The 18,955-nt window shown below is 39.1% G+C and overlaps 1 protein-coding gene and 1 pseudogene across 1 annotated transcript; both read left to right on the top strand.

Moving 5' to 3' along the window:
- The first annotated feature begins 6,237 nt into the window (after nt 1-6,237).
- On the top strand, nt 6,238-6,693 carry LOC123791576 (large ribosomal subunit protein uL23 pseudogene; annotated as a pseudogene).
- Nucleotides 6,694-17,583: 10,890 nt separating this feature from the next.
- Nucleotides 17,584-18,720, top strand: SPZ1 (spermatogenic leucine zipper 1). The gene has a single exon (XM_045796445.1). The coding sequence runs from the start codon at nt 17,605-17,607 to the stop codon at nt 18,718-18,720; it is 1,116 nt and encodes a 371-aa protein (XP_045652401.1). The 5' UTR covers nt 17,584-17,604.
- The last annotated feature ends 235 nt before the right edge of the window (nt 18,721-18,955 follow it).

The following is an 18,955-nucleotide window of genomic DNA, read 5'->3' as shown; positions in this document are numbered from 1 at the left end:
GATACACACAGAAGCCACATGTGGAAGCAGCCCTCACGATCATCCAGCTCAGGTGACTTATCTTACAGGGACATCTCGGAAGCTCAGAGTAGAATGCCCAAAGTAAAATGCCAGAGATCAGCTTGCTCAGCTAATGGCACGTGTGGGATTGGGACCAGGCTTGACCCCCAGTCCCATTCTCTTCACACTTCCCTCTCATGAGCAGAAAGACATTCTTCTCAATTTCTCATGTACCTTAACCGTCTTTTAAATATTTCAGGCTTTCGGGGGTGCCTGGGTGGCTCTGTTGTAGAACATGGGACTCTTGATCTCAGAGTCTTGAGTTCAAGCCATGCGTTGGGCATGACCCCAATAAAAAATTTAAATATACATATATATATATTGAGATTCTCTGGATACCCATGATAATGGGGATTTACCATCCATCTTGAATAGCAGTAAGGAAGGGGAAGGGCAATGGGATTAGACAAACTGAAAACTTTTCCAGAAGGAAGGCCATGTCTATTTTTTAGGATCATTCTAGGGTCGGGAGTTTGCACTGCAGGGGGCAGGAGGTACAGACCACTATGTCTGATTGTACAGGTTGTAAATGGCATGTCTTTAGGGGGCACCAGTCACATCATACTCACCACAGGTTTGCACGCATATTACAAAGCCTCATGGAAGAAGCGACTGTATATTTTTTAAATTTTTTACTTATTTTTAAGTAAGCTGTACACCCAGTGTGGGGCTTGAACTCACAACCTCAAGATCAAGAGTCCCATGCTCTATCAACTGAGCCATCCAGGAGCCCTAAAGCTCCTTCTTCTAGTTCCCACACCGGTGCTACTGAGTTACCTGCACTGCTGAGAAGGGGGTCTGACTGTAGCAGGGCTAGAATAAGATCTGGGGGTGATCCAGCCCTGCCTGACTCTGCAATTGAGATCTGGGTGGCAGGCCCAGATGCAGTAGTACAGGAAGTTTGGGGACACCAATGGCTCTTGAGCTCTACCTCTTCCTTCTCCTGGACTTTTCATCTCACCTGGCTCTGGCAGAAATTAGCTCCAAGAAGTATACCCACTGCCTGTTGTCAGTTCCACGCTCCTTTCTCTGGTGCCTGCTGGCCTCAGCCTTCTGTCTTCTCTGCCACATCACTGTCCCCCACTGCAGTCTCCATAGCCTGATTTATTTTCTCTTTCTTTCTTTCTTTCTTTCTTTCTTTCTTTCTTTCTTTCTTTCTTTCTTCTTTCTTTCTTTCTTTCTTTCTTTCTTTCTTTCTTTCTTTCTTTCTTTCTTTCTTTCCTTCTTTCTTTTTCTTCCTTCCTTTCTTTCTCTCTTTCTTCCTTCCTTTCTTCCTTCCTTCCTTCCTTCCTTCCTTCCTTCCTTCCTTCCTTCCAGTAAATTCTACCCTCAACATGGGGCTCAAACTCATGACCCTGAGATCAAGAGTTGCATCCTCTACCAAATGAGCCAGCCAGGTGCCCTTGCATAGCCTAATTTTCAATAAGTGCCTTGGGAATCTATAAACACTTTACTAGGAAGTAATTACTTTGGCATTTTTCTTTAGGAGGAATGTTTCTGTCCATAACAAGACAAAGATATGAAGTGACTGGCAGCACACTCTGCAGAAATTTAAAAATTTCTTGGGGGAAAAAGGAATTCTCAGAGAGTTATCAGATTATCAGTAGATCATGAAAGCTACCAAGAAGTTGTCTAAGGAACCCAAGATGCAAATAAGAATCACTTTGAGGAAGGGGGTTAAGAAATTGAGGCCTACATTAACTTCACTTTCATGTACAATCTCACTTAAGGAACCAGCTGTATTAGCCATAGTCCCAGAAGAAAATAGATGGTACACTCTAATTAAGAATATTTGGTGATGGTTTGACAAAGGGACTGGGCAGGTGGTGGTCAAGATATACTCACAACACATAGTATTGTATCCCAGGGCCATTTCTATCCCAAAGTCCAAAGTAGTGAGTGAGTAAAAAAAAAAAAAAAAAAAAAAAAAAAAAAGAGATGAAATCAGAGGGCCTGATGGAGCAAATCAAATGTCAGTGGTAAATCCACTTGTTATTTTAGGTCCCCCCAAAACAGGAATGTAAAGAACCAGGATAAAATATTACAATGCAAAATCTCAGTGAAAATATCACTGGTTTTTACAAGGGCTTTTGCAAACTTACGGAGATGAAAGGAGCCTTTAAAGAAGTAAGTTTAAGTAAAGGGACAAGACCTGCATTCCAAAGGGTTAAAAAGAATACATTGGACTTCAGAGACTTGGATACTTGCATCTAGAAGCTAAAGGCTGAAATGAGCTCAGTGATCTCATCAAACACTGTCAGAGATTTCCAAAAGACATAGCAAGTGCCCTTGCTCACAAAGAAAATGAAATTCAAGGTTTGAGTAATGGCACTGTGCAGCTGAAATAGCTGGCAGGTGACCAGACTGAGAAGTTAAAAAACAGATGATAGATGGCTCACGAAGGGAACTTTTGTTAACGATAGTTGAAAAAGATAAAGGCCATTTCCAATCCAAACTGAGAGCTGAATTGCTAGCTCGGCAAGGGCTGGAAAACAGAGAACTTGGAACACAAATCTTACTCACTGCCTTAAGCCAAAACTCTACTGGAAAATGAATACAAAACTTTGCATCAGCAAGCTGATGTACTTAATAAACTCTTGAGCAGAAAGGCAGCATTCTTCCCATGAAGCTTTTTCAGGAAGATTAAGAATGGGAAGAGAGAAAACAGAAATCTCAGCTATAAAGTAGGTAAAATTCTACAGGCAGAAAATGCAGGAGACGGAGGATGAAACAAAGAAAACACAGATCTTATGAAACCCAGATTTCTCTTCATGATAACAAAGGTCATGACAGTTGACTACCTGCATGTACTGCAGAATGAGCTCTAGGGAGAAGACACAAATGCCTAGTTCCAGACATACATTAATGAGTGTGTATCAAAAGATAATAATTTTTTGGGGCGCCTGGGTGGCACAGCGGTTAAGCATCTGCCTTCGGCTCAGGGCGTGATCCCAGCGTTCTAGGATCGAGCCCCACATCAGGCTCCTCTGCTATGAGCCTGTTTCTTCCTCTCCCACTCCCCCTGCTTGTGTTCCCTCTCTCGCTGGCTGTCTCTATCTCTGTCAAATAAATAAATAAATAAAAATCTTTAAAAAAAAAAAAGATAATAATTTTTTGATAGCCAGGGAATGTCCAACCAACCCCAGGAAGAACCGTAATAATACAAACCTTCAAAGAGCTTTACTAATCCTAGATAGGTCTTTTGGTCCATCCTTTGAAACTAGTGAAAGCCTCTACTGTTACTGATACTGATTCCACCTGGAATTTTCTTCCTCTTATTTTAATGGAATAGATATGTTAAAGTGAACCTGGGTCTGTCACTGGTCCAATATCTGGTCCTAGGAGGTCATTTCAAGTATCTAAAATAATATCTATTTCTTATCTGTGTCTCAGTATAGCTTCATCAAGTATCTTACCAGGCAAACTCACCAAGATTTCACATTTATTCATACATTCCACAAACATTTGTAAGTGTCTTTCATGAGTCAGGAATTTATAAGTACTAGAGATACAATGAAGAACAAGACAAAATTCTTGCCTTTGCAGACCTAACATTCGAACCAAAAAAAAACCCAGGTAAGTAATAAAGAAAGTGATCATTTAATACGAGGCAGGGATAAGGGTTACAAAGGCCAACTAAATAATGAAAAGCAGTAATCATGGGAGCACCACTTTCCCTATGGTGATCAGACAAGGCACTAAGGAGATGACATGTGGGCAGAGAGACATGAGTGGAGCAAGGGAATGATGATCTCAGAGAGATCCTCCCAGGAAGACAGAATAGCCCGTGCAAAGGCCCTGAGCCAGAATCATGTCTAGTATATTGGAGAAACTGCAGATGTTTCAGGCAGAGAACAGTATGTTTGAAGGCTGAGAGCTAAGAGCTGAGACCCGAGAATGAACATACTATGTTCTCATACATATGAGGAAATGAAATTTCTAATGGCTCCAAAATTGGGAGAAGCTGTTGGAAGGGTAAACCCCCCGGGGATGCTATTGTACATTATAAGTCATGTTAAAGCGTTGAGACTTTGGTCTATTTTATTACTATCATATGTGGAAGCCTTACTACATGTCAGACAATGTAATACAACCTTTACCAGGATTTTCTCACTTGATCCTCATGAATATCCTAAGAGCTAAGAACTAATATGATTTCAGTTTTATAGATTAGAAAATTGAGTCACAGAGTGAATAAGTAATTTGACCAAGGACCCAGAGCTAGTATATAGCAAAGTTGACATAGGATCCCATGTCAACTTGTGTCCCAAGCCTGAACTCTTATCCTCCACTCTTCTGCATTTTCTAATGATCCCTATGACTGAGTGTAATGGAGAATAGAGAGAGGAAGGAAACCCGTTAGAGACAGGGGTTAAAGGGAGAGATGATGGTAATGGGACCTTGGTAGATAAGGAAGGGATTGAGAAGAAAGAGATGGAAGATTGAGAGAGATTTAGGAAATGGAATGGTTGGGATTTGGTATTTGATTGAATCCAAAGAGGGAGGGAGAGAAAGAGAGGAGTCAAAGATTATTTCCAGATTGCTGGTTCATGAAGCTCTGTGGGTACCATTTAAGGAGACAAGAAACCAAACAGGAAGGGCAGTTTGGGGCTTAGAGAGAAGATGGTGAGTTGTTTTGGATTAAGAATGGCAGAATAAGGACCTCTGAAAATCCACTCCATTATGTAAGCCACAAGATTACTTGCAAAGAATTGCCAAACTCTGAAAGTTAACCAAAGGCTTGTGAGAACCCAAAGAGCATTCATTCAAGGAAAACAACTGCATCTTTTTTTTTAACTTTTTAAGTTTTTATTTTAACTCCGATTAGTTAACATACAGTGTTATATTAGTTTCAGGAATACAATATAGTTATTCAACACTTTAATACATCAACCGGTGTTCATCACGATAAGTGCCCTCCTTAATCCCTATCACCTATTTAACTTATTCTCCACCACCCTCCCCTGTGGTAACCATCAGTTTCTTCTCTATAATTAAGAATCTGTTTCTTGAGATGCCTGTCTCTCTCTCCTTTTCCCCCTTTACTCGTTTGTTTTATTTCTTAAATTTCACATGTGAATGAAATCCTATGGTATTTGTCTTTCTCTGATTCATTTTGCTTAGCATTATACTCTCTAGCTCTACCCATATTGTTGCAAATGGCAAGATTTCATTCTTTTCTGTGGCTGAATAATATTTCATTGTATATACATACACTACACCTTCTTTATACAGTCATTAATCAATGGATACTTGGGCTGTTCCCATATCTTGGCTATTGTAAATAATGCTGCTATAAACATAGGGGTGCACACATCCCTTTGAATTAGTGTTTTTGCATTCTTTGGGTAAATACCCAGAAGTACAATCACTGGATCATAGGCTAGCTCTATTTTTAACTCTCTGAGGAAGCTCCATACTGTTTTCCATAGTGGCTGCACCAGCTTGCATTCCCACCAGCAGTGCAGCAGTGTTCCAATACTCCACAGCCTCACCAACACCTGTTGTCTCTTTTAGTCATTTCTGACAGGTGTGAGGTGATATCTCATTGTAATTTTGATTTGCATTTTCCTGATGATGAGTGATGTTGAGCATCTTTTCATGTGTCCGTTGGCCATCTGGATGTCTTCTTTGGAGAAACATCTGTTCGTGTCTTCTGTCCATTTTTAAATTGGATTGTGTGTGTTTTGGATGTTGAGTTTGATAAGTTCTTTATAGATTTGGATACTAACCCTTTATCAGGTATGTCATTTGCAAATATCTTCTCCCATTCCATAGGCTGCCTTTTAGTTTTGTTGGTTGTTTCCTGTGCTGTGCAGAAGCTTTTTATTTTGATTGGTCCCAATGGTTTATTTTTGCTTTTGTTTTCCCTGCATCAGGAGACATATACAGAAAGAAGTTTCTATGGCTGATGTCAAAAAAGTTACTACCTGTGTTCCATTCTAGGGTTTTTATGGTTTCAGGTGTCACATTTAGGCCATAAACCATTTTGAATTTTCTTTTGTGTATGGTGTAAGAAAGTGGTCCATGGGGTACCTGGCTGGCTCAGTAAGTAGACCATGGGACTCCTGATCTTGGGGTTGTGAATTTGAGCCTCAGGTTGGGAACAGAGATTACTATAAAAAAAAACAAAACAAACAAATAAACAAAAAAACCAAGGCAATCCCTTTCACGAATATGGCACTGAAGGCAGAGAAGGAAGCCCCTGCCCTTCCCAGAGCCAAAGCAAAGGCTTTGAAGGCCAGGAAAGTGGTGTTGAAAGACGTCCAAAGTCACACACAAAACAAGATCCGCATGTCACCTACATTCTGACTACCCAAGACACTACGTCTCCAAAGGCAGCCCAAATATCCTTGAAAGAGCGCCCTCAGGAGAAACAAGTTTGATCACTATGCCATCATCAGGTTCCTGCTGACCACTGAGTCAGCCATGAAGAAAACAACACACTTGTGTTCATTGTGGATGTCAAGACAAACAAGCACCATATCAAACAGGCTGTGAAGAAACTCTATGATATTGATGTGGCCAAGGTCAACATCTTGATCAGGCCTCATAGAGGAGAAGAAGGCATATGTTTGACTGGCTCCTGACTATGAAGCTTTGGATGTTGCCAACAAAATTGGGGTTATCTAAACTGAGTCCAGCCAACTAAATCTAAATATAATTTTTTTCACCAAAAACAAACAAACAAAAAAACAAGGAGGTGGTCCAGTTTCTTTCTTTCATGTGTTGCTGTCCAGTTTTCCCAACACCATTTGTTGAAGAAACATTCTTTTTTCCATTGGATAGTCTTTCCTGCTTTGTCAAAGATTAATTGACCACATAGTTGTGGGTTTATTCCTGGGTTTGCAAGAAAAACAACTCGGGGTCCCTGTGTGGCTCAGTTGGTTAATCATCTTACTCTTGATTTTGGCTCAGGTCATGATCTCAGGGTTGTGGGATAGATCCCTGCCCTAGGCTCTGTGCTCAGCATGGAGTCTGCTTGTCCCTCTCCTTCTGCTCCTCCCCCTGCTCTCTTTCTCTAAAATAAATAAATAAAATCTTGAAAAAAAAGAAAACAACTGAATCTTAGTAAGAATAGTGAGATTTGTGGTGTGTTAAGTTGCTCCACTCTCATCCTCCTCTCCCCAGCTCTGGAGTAGCCTCACAGTTTGAGTAGCTATGAAAACCAGCAACCTAGCAGCCACCACATGGGGCAGAATAGGTTTGGAGCTCCCGAAAAAGCCCAAGCCCCAGTAGAATTGCCACTATTTGATCTATCTAGAAGTTCCCAAAATGCTCCATTCTCAATACTTGTCTTTGCTTCACTTAAGAGCTCCCAGTGTGAGAACAGTCCTATCCCCAAGGCATTTATCATAAAACTATTAGCAGCAACTGTTTGATATGGCAGCTGTCTGAGGTGGCTATACCAGCTGTAGCTAATGAGAAGCTGACCAAAAAATTTAAATGGAAACACTGGGGAAGGAGACATTCAAAGGTGGCTTTGCAAGGATAAGGCATATTCCTGGGAATCTAGAAAGCTGTGCACATAGAAAGGACTGAGTAAGTGACAAGAATGAAGCAGAAAATCAGGGAAGTTGGGGCCATGAAAGAACAAAAAGGAAAATAAAGTCACAATTCACTGAATGCTTATTGAGTGCCAGGCAGATGCTGTGCTCAGTGCTTACAATATCCTGTCTCATGTGCACATATGATCACAATCCCCACGGAGCAGTTGAGGAAACTGGGAATTCATGAGATTAGGTAACTAGCCAAGCTTGCAGGACTAGTAAGTGGCTAAGCCAGGTTTGGAACTCAGGCTGTCTGACTTCAAAGTTTGTTCTAGGTCTGAATGTCTAGAATAGCCAAGAGTGTAAAATGCTGCTGAGAGGACTGTCAATAAAGATGTAAACTTGTCTTTCGGACTTCTCAGCAAAGAGGTCTTTGAGGAATTTCTCGAAGTTCTGGGTCAAGAAGGCAGATAGATCCTAGTGATTTGAAGAGTGAGCAGGAATAAGGAAACGGACGTAGTGTTCAACTGTTTGCTTGGAAAGAGAAGAGAGGTAGGGCATTAGTTGGAAGATGGGTGAGGATGCAATGTTCTTTTTTAGTGTACATAGTACAATGTAGCCAGTAAAAAGCCTGGTCTTTCAGGGAGTAAAAATCCTGGCATCCTAGGTCCAGAGGAGGTACGGGAGAAAGGAAGGTGAAGATGTTAGGTCTGATAGACAAGAGAACTGAAGTCTGACACCTAGAGACAAGTGACTTGGGTTCTTCTTAACCTTGTTCTCCAATCAATTTCATTGCTTGCCCTTTTCACTTTAGAGATAGAAGTCTGTCTTTAGAAATTAGGAAACAAGGCAGAATAGATGACCAAAAAACATCATAGTGAAGGAAGATTAATTATTTACATCATTTAAGTGCCCTGCAATTCTTTAAATGCAGTTATGTCCTCGTTAGTTTTATTAATTACCATAAAAGCATGCCAATGTTAGGTTTATAGCATGTCATCTTGACATCTATCTGTCTTCAGAGCATCCTAGGGATCCTCAGACACTATGCAGGAATTGGAAACTGTTTGGTCATACTGAGCAAACAGTGAGTTCTAACTGATACCAGGATGAAAAAGTCGAGACTTAATGTACAGGCATGATGACTTTACTTGATAACACCGTATTGAACCCTGAAAATATGCTAGGAGAATACATTGCTAATCATGCACACAAAATGCTAACTATATTAGCTTGACTAGTAATAATTTCATAGTAATAATTTCATTAGGTATATATATCAAATCATTATGTTGCACACCTTAAATATATACAATTTTTTATTTAAAACATGTAAATAAGTGAAAAATAAACAAATTTATTCACTTAAAAAAAAAAACCAGAAGAAGGACCCTACTGATTCTCAAACTTGGCTGCACATGGAAATCGAATGGGGAGCTTTAAAAATTACTGATGTCTGGGTTCCAATCTACAGACTGTATTCAAATTTAATTGACCCAATAATGTCTTTCAAAGGTAATTTTTTAAAAAATTAAGGCTCACATGTTGCATTAAGTTGTCATACTTTTTTTGATGTCCTTTGAACAGGTCCTCAGTCTTTCTTTGCTTTTATGATCTTACGTTTCTGAAGAGTAAGTTCAGTTATTTTATAGAATATCCCACAATTTTTGTTTTTCTGATGTTTTCTCTTGTTTAGTTTCAGATGATGTATTTTTGGCCATGAATGCTACAAAAGTGATGTTGTGTCTTTCTCAGTCCACCCTGGATGGGGGGCGGAAAATTTTATTTGTCCCATTACAGGTGATACTAACTTTAATCACTTGGTTGGGGTGGTGGCTGTCTGGTTTCTCCACTGTGAAGTTACTCTTTGTCCTCTTGCTATTAATAACTATTTTTGGAAAAATGCTTGGAGATTATGTCAATATTGGGTTTCTCATCAAATTTTCACCCATTAGTTTTAATCATACATTGATGATCTTTGGTTGAAACAAGGGTTATTATGGTGGTTGCTAAATGGTGATTTTCTAATCCCATCATTACTTTTGCATTTCCAGTTGCCATTCTATCATAAGGAAGAGTTTGTTCTTCACTTATATTTTCTAGCCATTTAAACCACATATCTATCATCTATCTATTTATATTTGTATGGACTCATGGATTCTTATTTTAGTCTATTGGTCATTTCTGTTGAAGCCATTATTTATGTTGCATTCAACGTCCCATATTTGCCTGTGGGAACTCCTTCAAGCTAGCTCTGTGTCCTTTTGACTTCTGTTCTACACCCTTCAATTATACAGGGTTGAGAGGAAGACATAAATATCAAGCAACACAAAAACTTCACTTCCATAATTAATTGAAATCACACTCTACCTTATTGGCAAGTGTTATTACCAGTGTCGCCAAGTAAGGAATTTGACTAACTTTTAAAAAATAACCTTTTTAATTTTTGAGTGAAATTTTAGATTTAGAGAAAAGTTGCAGGAAGCCTGGGTGCCTCAGTCAGTTAAGCATCTGACTCTTGATTTCGGCTCAGGTCGTGATCTCAGGGTGGTGAGACTGAGTCCTGTGTGGGGCTCTGCCATGGGTGTGGACCCTACTTAAGATTTTTTCTCTCTCCCTCAACCTCTGCTCCTCCTCACGTGCTCTCTCTTTCTCTCTCTCTCTAAAAAAAAAGAAAAAAAAAAAAAGAAAGAAAAGTTGCAAAGACAATTCAGAGAGTTCCTATATATCCCTCATCCAGTTTCCTTATTGTTAACATCTTACGTTACTATGGCACATTTGCCACAACTGAGAAACCAACAATGGTGCGTTACTGTTAACTAAACTTACCACTTCATTTGGATCTCACCTTTTTCTCCTTGATGTCCTTCTTCTTTCCAGAGTCACATCCAGACTGCTACATTACATTTAGTTATCATGTTTCCTAGTCTACTCTGGTCTGTGACAGTTTCTCAGATTTTCCTTGCTTTTTATGAGTATGATAGTTTTGAAGAACTGGTTAGGTATTTTGCGATTGTGTCTCAATTTGTTTTTTGTCTAATGTTTCCTTGTGGTTAGACTAGGGCTAATGGGTTTGGAGGAGGAAGATCACAGAGATAAATGTCCGTTCTCATTACATCAGGGGTACATGCTGTTGCCATGACTCGGTGCTGATGGTAACAGCCCAGATAGCGTTTGCCAGGTCTCTCCAATGTAAGGTTACTTTTATTCTCCCTTCCCATACTCTTCTTTTTGGAGGCAAGTCATTAAGCATTGTTTCAATCTGAATTTCAACCCTCGTGTTCTTTGAACTCCTGATTGATTTTTTAAACTTTTCATACATTATGGCTTACTCTTTCTGATATAGGTTCTACCGGTTTCGACAAATCCATACGGTCATATTCCCATACAGTTTAATTCCATTACCCTAAAGAATACCCTGTGCTTTCCCTAGTTAACCCCTTCTTCTCCTTCTTCTTCTTCTTCTTCTTCTTCTTCTTCTTCTTCTTCTTCTTCTTCTTCTGATCCCTGGAATCCACTGAGCTGTTTTCCACCCTATATAGTTTTGCCTTTTCCATAATGTCTTATGAACAGAATGATTCAATATGTAGTGTTTCCAGACTGTTTTTTTCTTTTATCAATTAACAAAATACATTTAAGATTCATCCATGTTATTGTGTGGATGAATAGTATGTTCCTTTTTTTCTTGCTGAATAGTTTTCCATCATGTATACCACAGTTTATCCATTCACCTATTCAAGGACATTTTGGTTGCTTCCAATTTGGGGTGTTTATGAATAAAGATGCTATAAACATTCATATGCAGGTTTTTGTGTAGACATAAATTTTCAGATCACTTGGGTAAACACCTAGGAGCATGATTGCTATGTTATTTTGATAAGTCTACGCCAGCACTAAAAGAAACTGGGAAATTGTCTTCCAAAGTGCCTGTATTATTTTCACATTCTTACCAGCAATGAAAGATAGTCCCCTTGTTCCAAATCTTTGACAGCATTTGGTATTGTCAGGTTGTGTGTGCGTGTTTTAATATTCTAATGGTATGTCATGTCATTTCATTGTTTTGCAATCTGTCTTCCCTAATGACAAATGATATTGAGCATCTTTTTATATCCATGCCTTCCCTGCCATCCTTATTTCCATCTTTGCTAAAATGTTCTGTTCAGATATTTTGTCCAATTTTTAAATTGGGTTGTTTGTTTCCATATTGCTCAGCTTTCAAGTATATGTGTGTATATATATGTATACACACACACACACACACACACACACACACACATACTCTGGATATAGGTCTTTTTTTTTTTTAAGATTTTATTTATTTACTTGACAGAGAGAGAGAGACAGCGAGAGAGGGAACACAGGCAGGGGCAGAGGGAGAGGGAAAAGCAGGCTTCCTGCTGAGCAGAGAGCCAGATGCGGGACTTGATGCAGGCCTGGATCCCAGGCCCCTGGGATCACGCCCTGAGCTGAAGGCAGACACTTAATGACTGAGCCACCCAGGTGCCCTCCGGATATAGGTCTTTCAATGCATACATGATTTACAAATATTTTCCCCCAGTCTGTGGCTTGTCATTTCATTCACCTCATGGTGTCTTTCACTGAATGAGAAGTTTTAATTTTCAGAAATTCCAACTCATCAAACTTCAATTTTATGCATTATGCTTTTGGTATTATATCTCAAAACTCATCACCAAATGCAGGGTACACAGATTTTCTGTTTTCTTCTAGAAATTTTAGTTTTTACATTTCAGTATGTGATCCATTTAGAGTTAATTTTTTTAAAGTTTTTATTTAAATTCCAGTTAATTAACATACAGTGTGATATTTGTTTCAGGTATACAACATAGTGATTTGGCATTTCCATACAGTACCCAGTGCTCATCATAACAAGTGCATTCATTAATCTCCAAAGAGTTAAATTTTTTTGATAAGATGTCAGGTATGTATCAACGTTTATTGTTTTTTGCACATGGATATCTATTCTGTCCAGCACCATTTGTTGAATTGCCTTTGTATCTTTGATACAAATCAGTTGGCCGTATTTGTGTGGGTCTACTTCAGTGCTTTGTATTGTGTTCCATTGATCTATGTGTCTATCCTTTCACCAATACCGCACTGTCTTGATTACTATATCTGTAGAGTAAGTCTTAAAATCAGGTCATGTGATGGTTCACATGGGTGGCTCAGTTGGTTAATCGTCTGCCTTTGGCTCAGGTCATGATCCTTGAGTCCTGGGATCGACCCCGCATCAGACTCCCTGCTCAGTGGGGCGCCAGCTTCCCCCTCTGCCCTTTCCCCTGCTTGTGCACTCTCTCTCTCAAATAAATAAATAAATAAATAAATAAATAAATAAATAAATAAAAATAAAATCTTGAAAAAAATATATTGGGTCATGTGAGTCTTCCTACTGTATTTTTCTTTTTCATGATTGCTTTGGCTATTCTGGATCCCTTGAATTTCCATATGAATTTTAGGATCTGCTTGTCAATTTCTGCCCAACAGGGAGCTGAGAGTTTGAAAGAGATTGCAGTGACTCTGTAGATCAATTCGGGAAGTATTGCTATCTTAACAATGTCAAGTCTTCAAATCCATGAACATGAGATTTTTTTTCTATTTATTTGGGTCTTCATTAATTTCTTTCAACAATACTTTGTAGTTTTCAGAATGTAAGTTTTGCCCTTTGTTGTTGTTGTTATTTCTATATATAGTCAAATCTTGTCCTTTGCAGTAACGTTCTATAAAGTCACTGCCAACATTGAATTAGTAAATACTGAGCTATCCCTCTGAGGGAAATACAAAGGTTAGATTCTTACAAGTCTCTGGTCACATTTTTGCCCGTCTGAAACGCCATTTGTGTTACAGAGGTTTGTTTGCCAACATCTTGTAAAACAAGCCAGTCTCAGCAGCTTTGAAAACCTGCTTTTCCACACGACCTCTTTCTTATGTAACACTTCCCAGATATTTACAAACTGGTCCACAGCCTCCTAATCTGCGGAACCTGCCTCCTCTGCAAGTGTAGCTCTAATCCCAGGTCTCATCATAGCTAGCTGTCACTCTGGCCAAGGCACTTAGAATCACCACTCTCAAATTCCGGAAGGAAAAAAAAAGACTGTGGATGAGACTGTCTCTGCAGTATCACTAATTCTGAGTTGGATATTAAAAAAAACAAAAAACCGGGGCGCCTGCGTGGCTCAGTCATTAAGCGTCTGCCTTTGGCTCAGGGCGTGATCCCAGCACCCTGCGTCAGGCTCCTCTGCTGGGAGCCTGCTTCTTCCTCTCCCACTCCCCCTGCTTATGTTCCCTCTCTCACTGCCTGTCTCTCTCTGTCAAATAAATAAAATCTTAAAAAAAAAAAAACTAAAAAAACCAACAAAAAAGGCCCCCCGCCAGCAACTTCTGTAATGTTGAAAGCCAACAGCACCACCTGGAGGTGCAGGAAAAGAGGCCGTGCAGAGAAACACGGCTAATAGTCCCGCCCAGTTATATCTGTATTTTGCTTGTTTGAATAAAAATTTCACACTTTCAATTTTTCCTCTAACTGGCTACATACAAGTACACTACTACATATAACAGCAATCATACAAGTCATTGTGTTTAAAATCACACCCTGCCTTGATTCCCTTGTGAATATAAAGATCCTTAAATAGTGAGAATCAATCAGCTATGGCTTTGGGTTCAAAATAAAATGCAACTACTGAACGATTAGAACAATTACACAAAATAAAAATATACTTCATTATACCAAAAAATTTTCGTCAAATTAAAATTATTCTTATGTATTACAGCAAGAAAATAAATTATCGTATTCGGTTATAACCCCCCAAATAAAATAAATATCTGTGAGTCCACACATAATATAAACAAGTATTTGAATGAATGAATAAATAAATACAGGAAAAGAGACAGCTCTTCGTTACAAACTAATTCCAATCAACACATATAAAAGAAATGAGAGAAATAGAAAATCACCGATAGATCACCACTGTAATAATTGTTGCAGGAAAAATCCATCTTTGTACACTAAAATTATGCTGTACAGCCAAAAGTTTGAGAAGAAAGAATACTTCATCGTGTCAAAATATCTCTCTGTGATGTTTGTTAACTACAAAGGGAAAGAGTAACTTTACCGTGGATGAAGCCAGCAGATACCACTTAATGAAATGACCAAGGATTGACATCATGTATACTGTGATATGGTTTATGCTTTTGTTAAGGCAAACTGGTTTTATTTTTTTTTTATCGATCATTGTAACCATTTTTTAAAAGATTTTATTTATTTATTCATGAGGGAGAGAGAGGCGCAGAGGGAGATCCCGATTTGGAACTCGATCCGAGGACCCCAGTCCCAGGACCCTGGGATCGTGACCTGAGCTGAAGGCAGACACTTAACTGACTGAGCCATCCAGGTGCCCCAAGGCAAACTGGTTTTAAAGAGGGAGAAAATTCTATACAAGTTTTCTTCTAATATTTTAGGAACAGCTTTTTGCATTTTTAAAAATGTTTTATTTTATTTTAATTCCAGTGGAGTTGACATACGTGTAATATTAGTTTCAGGGGTACAATATAGTGATTCAACATTCCATACAACACCCAGTGCTCATCACAGCAAGCGTACTCTTTAATCCCCATACCCTGTTTCACCCACGTCCCCACTTACCTCCCCTCTGGTAATAATTAGTTTGTTCTCTATAGTTAAGAGTCTGTTTCTTGGCTTGTCTTTCTCTCTCTCTTATTTTTTTTCCCCTTGCTCATTTGTTTTGTTTCTTAAATTCCACATATAAGTGAAATCATATGGTATTTGTCTTTCTCTGACTCATTTCAGCATTTCTTTTTTATAAGTCATTAAGCTATTGGAAACTTAGTGGACAGCGGTTGTAAGACAATCTAAATCTGTTTAATTTTCATAGTTACCCACTGAGAATATCGGTCCAAATAAAAAAAAAAAGATAACCATTCCAGATATCTTTTTTTTTTTTAAGATTTTATTTATTTATTTGTCAGAGAGAAGGGGGAGAGGGAGGGAGAGAGAGAGAGCACAAGCTGGGGGCAGAGAGAGAGGGAGAGGGAAAAGCAGGCTCCCCATTGAGTAAGGAGCCCTAGGGCTTGGGGGGGCTGAATCCCAGGACCCTGGGATCATGACCTGAACTGAACACAGACGCTTAACCAACTGAGCCACCCAGGTGTCCCACTCCAGATATCTTTCAGCATCTGTAGTAAACTCAAATTTCAGTAAAATTAACAGAAACATTATTTGAAATTCATTATACTTGTAAGGAAGAAGGAAATATTTAAATCCTCTTTTGATGAAAAAAAATTATCTTGGTATCTTGAACAAGCCATCTTTAAACCAGTTTCCATAAAAATTAAAAACAAAGGTAGTATCAGATTTATGTCCAAAAGCATCAAAAGCCACAAACACGATAATGAAAATACATTTAGTTTCAAGTAGCCATGAAACACAAATGAACACTGATAATAAGGCTAAAGAGAAAATACCGATTCCAAAAGGTAGAAATATTTTATTTCCTGATTACGATGCAATAAAGCTAGAAATTAATTACCAATTCAGAAAAAAAAAAAACCTTCCCTTGTTTTGAAGGTTAAAACATTATCTTAAATGATGGTCTGAGTCAAAGGGGAAATAGCAACAAAAGTTGGAACTTAAGACACAGAATGAAAGCATAAGGGTAATTGCTAGCCTTTATGGTATCATTGTACGAATTAGAAGAGGTACTCCTTCACGTAGGAAAGAAAGACCAGCGCTGCTCCATCTGTGGACAGCCAGGATGCAAGGGCTCTGAGCCCTGTTGGCTGGAAGACTGAGCATGAGACTCAGGGAAATTAAAGGCAGACTGAGTTGGTAGTTATGAAAGAAAAAAAGCATACATTTATTTTCTTTATGGCAAAAAACCCCCAAAAACCTACTAGAATATGAGTTTTCCCTTAAGATTGGAAGCAAACTAGTAGTTAGTGAAGTGCTAGCTAGCAAGATTTCAAAGGCCGAGAAAAAGTCTCACTTAAGGAATGTTTTCTTTGAATTTAATATTCTCAAGGTCCTGACTCCTAAGGCTAAAAAGACATAGTCCACAATAGGATTTAGTTGTTTCAAATGCTTTAGATTAACTATACTATTTTTAGGAAATTCTTGTGAAAAGTGTTGATTAAAATTTTATAGCACCTGTAAATAAATCAGAAGCAAGTTTATATGCCTGTCTTAAAGGATGCCTGTATTTGAAGCAAAGAAAAGCCCCAGTTTGTAATTGTGTTAAGGAAGCATTCGGATATTCTCTTTTTACTGCAGTGAAATATTTTTGAATGGAGCGATTTCTGACATTATTTCTCTAAACTCACAAAAACATGAGGCACTTTCTGGGTTCTATTTTGTAAGGACAACTTTCTTTCATGGCAACATGTCTCCTAGAATGGGAGCAATAAAGTTCCAACCGCTATGGAAAGTCCAGGGAGGATTTCTCACACCATGCACTTGGGTGGTAAAAAGAACATACTGCCTTTGAGTTTGGGGTTGTAAGTAGTGGGGATGATGTAGGGAAGTCACCAAATAGAGTTAGAAAAAATTGAATAAAAACCTAGAAAAGTAGGGAGGGAAAGGACTGGCATAAAATCTTTCTGGGGTGAAGAGCAAGAGTCACTCAAGGTTGGTTTTGAGTCCCGAGTCACTGGGCAGGTGTTTAAGAGGCTTCTATTGTGACAAAAAGAAACAGAAGCTGGAGATAGGCTATAAGAGTGCGGTGACAGAATAAAGACCCGGTTGCTAGGGTTAGGAATAAACACCAGGAGCTTGGAGGAGAAGAGATGGAGCCCTAGTGCCCGGTCCCCTTTCTCACCCTCCCTCCCCCCTAGGTCGACTGAGATGTCACCTGCCACCTAAACATCATCTCCTTGCTTTCAGACCTTAACTCTGGTCTCTGACTTCTGCTTAGTTCCACATTCTCTACCGATATGCACAGAAGACCACCACCTTTTCTTCCCGGAATCTCTAAGGTGTTCCTGCTTGCCACGTGCTCTAATCACCAGTCCTGCTAACTCAGCTGAGATGGAAGTGTCCACCCTCTGCAAAACTTTTAAGCCTACTCCTGGTCTCAATCAAGAGTCTTTGGACCCTAAGATTATCATTGCCTTATTTGAAATTGGATCACTTCCCCCCATCTCCTGGGGTTCTTTCCCTTCCCTAAACAATAGTGGCCATCAAGCGGCTCAACAGCAGACCACACAGAAGTTTGAAAATCTCTTAAAAGAAATTAAAGATATTATTAAAAACGTGGCAGGTTGTGAAGAGAAGATTACAGAAGCAAAAGATTCTTTTGAGGAAACCAGTATTTCTGAGGATGTTTCAGAGCTTAAAGACAAAATCAGAGAACTTGAGAAGATAAATAAAGTGTTATTGAACAACCTGCTTGGTAGTTCAGACCTAGAGAAAGAACAGAATGCAAAAAACGAGGAGATGATATTGGAAAACCAGAACTTCAGGGACACAGTACCCGTTTTTAGAAGGGATTCGGTAAATTGTTCAGAAGAAAACAGAGCCCTTAAGGAAACTCAATTAAGTAAGGAAAAAGCAAACTACAGAGTCCCTCCTGTTCAAGAAGAAAACATCAAACTGAGGAACAACATGGAGCAGCTACTGCAGGAAGCAGAACACTGGAATGTGCAACACACTGAGCTCAGTGAACTGATACGATCCTATCAGAAATCTCAGAAGGATATACAAGAAACTCTTAGAGAAAATGGAGAACAATTCCAAACTCAACCAAATCACGAGGTGTCAGTTAAGCATGAACTGGAGGAACAAGTGAAGAAACTGGAACATGACACGTATTCATTGCACTTGATTGCAGCTTTGCTGGAAAATGAATGTCAAATCTTACAGCAGAGAATAGAGCTTCTCAAGGAACTCCATGATCAGAAAGAGGGAACTCTGCAAGAGAAGCCGATTCAGATAAACTCGGAACAGGACAAGAAAAAACAGACGCTATCGGAAGCGGAGCATAAGACAAAAATGCAAGAAAGAGAGGGTACATTTCAGAAAAAAGCCAAATTCTACAGAGGCCTGGATGCTTCTAGTAAGAAAGCATTTAATAACCGCTTCAATACTCATATTGCAAGAGGAGAGCTTGTGGAAAAAAAGAGACCAGCCAGCAGCCTAGTTTAGAAGATACCAAAAGTAGAAGAAAAGGCAATTCTTCAAAAACTGTAATACAGCAACTCCAGGCATATTCAATCATCAAACCTATGACAGGTCTATTGGTTCATCCAAGAGCGAGCTACAGAACAAGAAGATTAACACTTATGTTATTCATTACCTCGGTAGTTACGTAAGTTTGGTGTTTTATGACCGTTAGTTGTCAACATCAACTTCATAACCTGTCATGCAATTTGCTTTTTTT

This window comes from Ursus americanus, chromosome 5 (genome assembly GCF_024610735.1).
Source record: "Ursus americanus isolate L20-20 chromosome 5, mUrsAme1.1.p, whole genome shotgun sequence".
In the NCBI taxonomy this organism is placed as follows: domain Eukaryota; kingdom Metazoa; phylum Chordata; class Mammalia; order Carnivora; family Ursidae; genus Ursus; species Ursus americanus.
Note: the sequence above shows the minus strand (reverse complement) of the source record. Positions and strands in the feature narration are given on the sequence as shown.

What these genes read in the sequence shown, in the direction of transcription:
- SPZ1 (XM_045796445.1), top strand. Translation starts at nt 17,605, where the DNA reads ATGGAAGTGTCCACCCTCTGCAAAACTTTTAAGCCTACTCCTGGTCTC.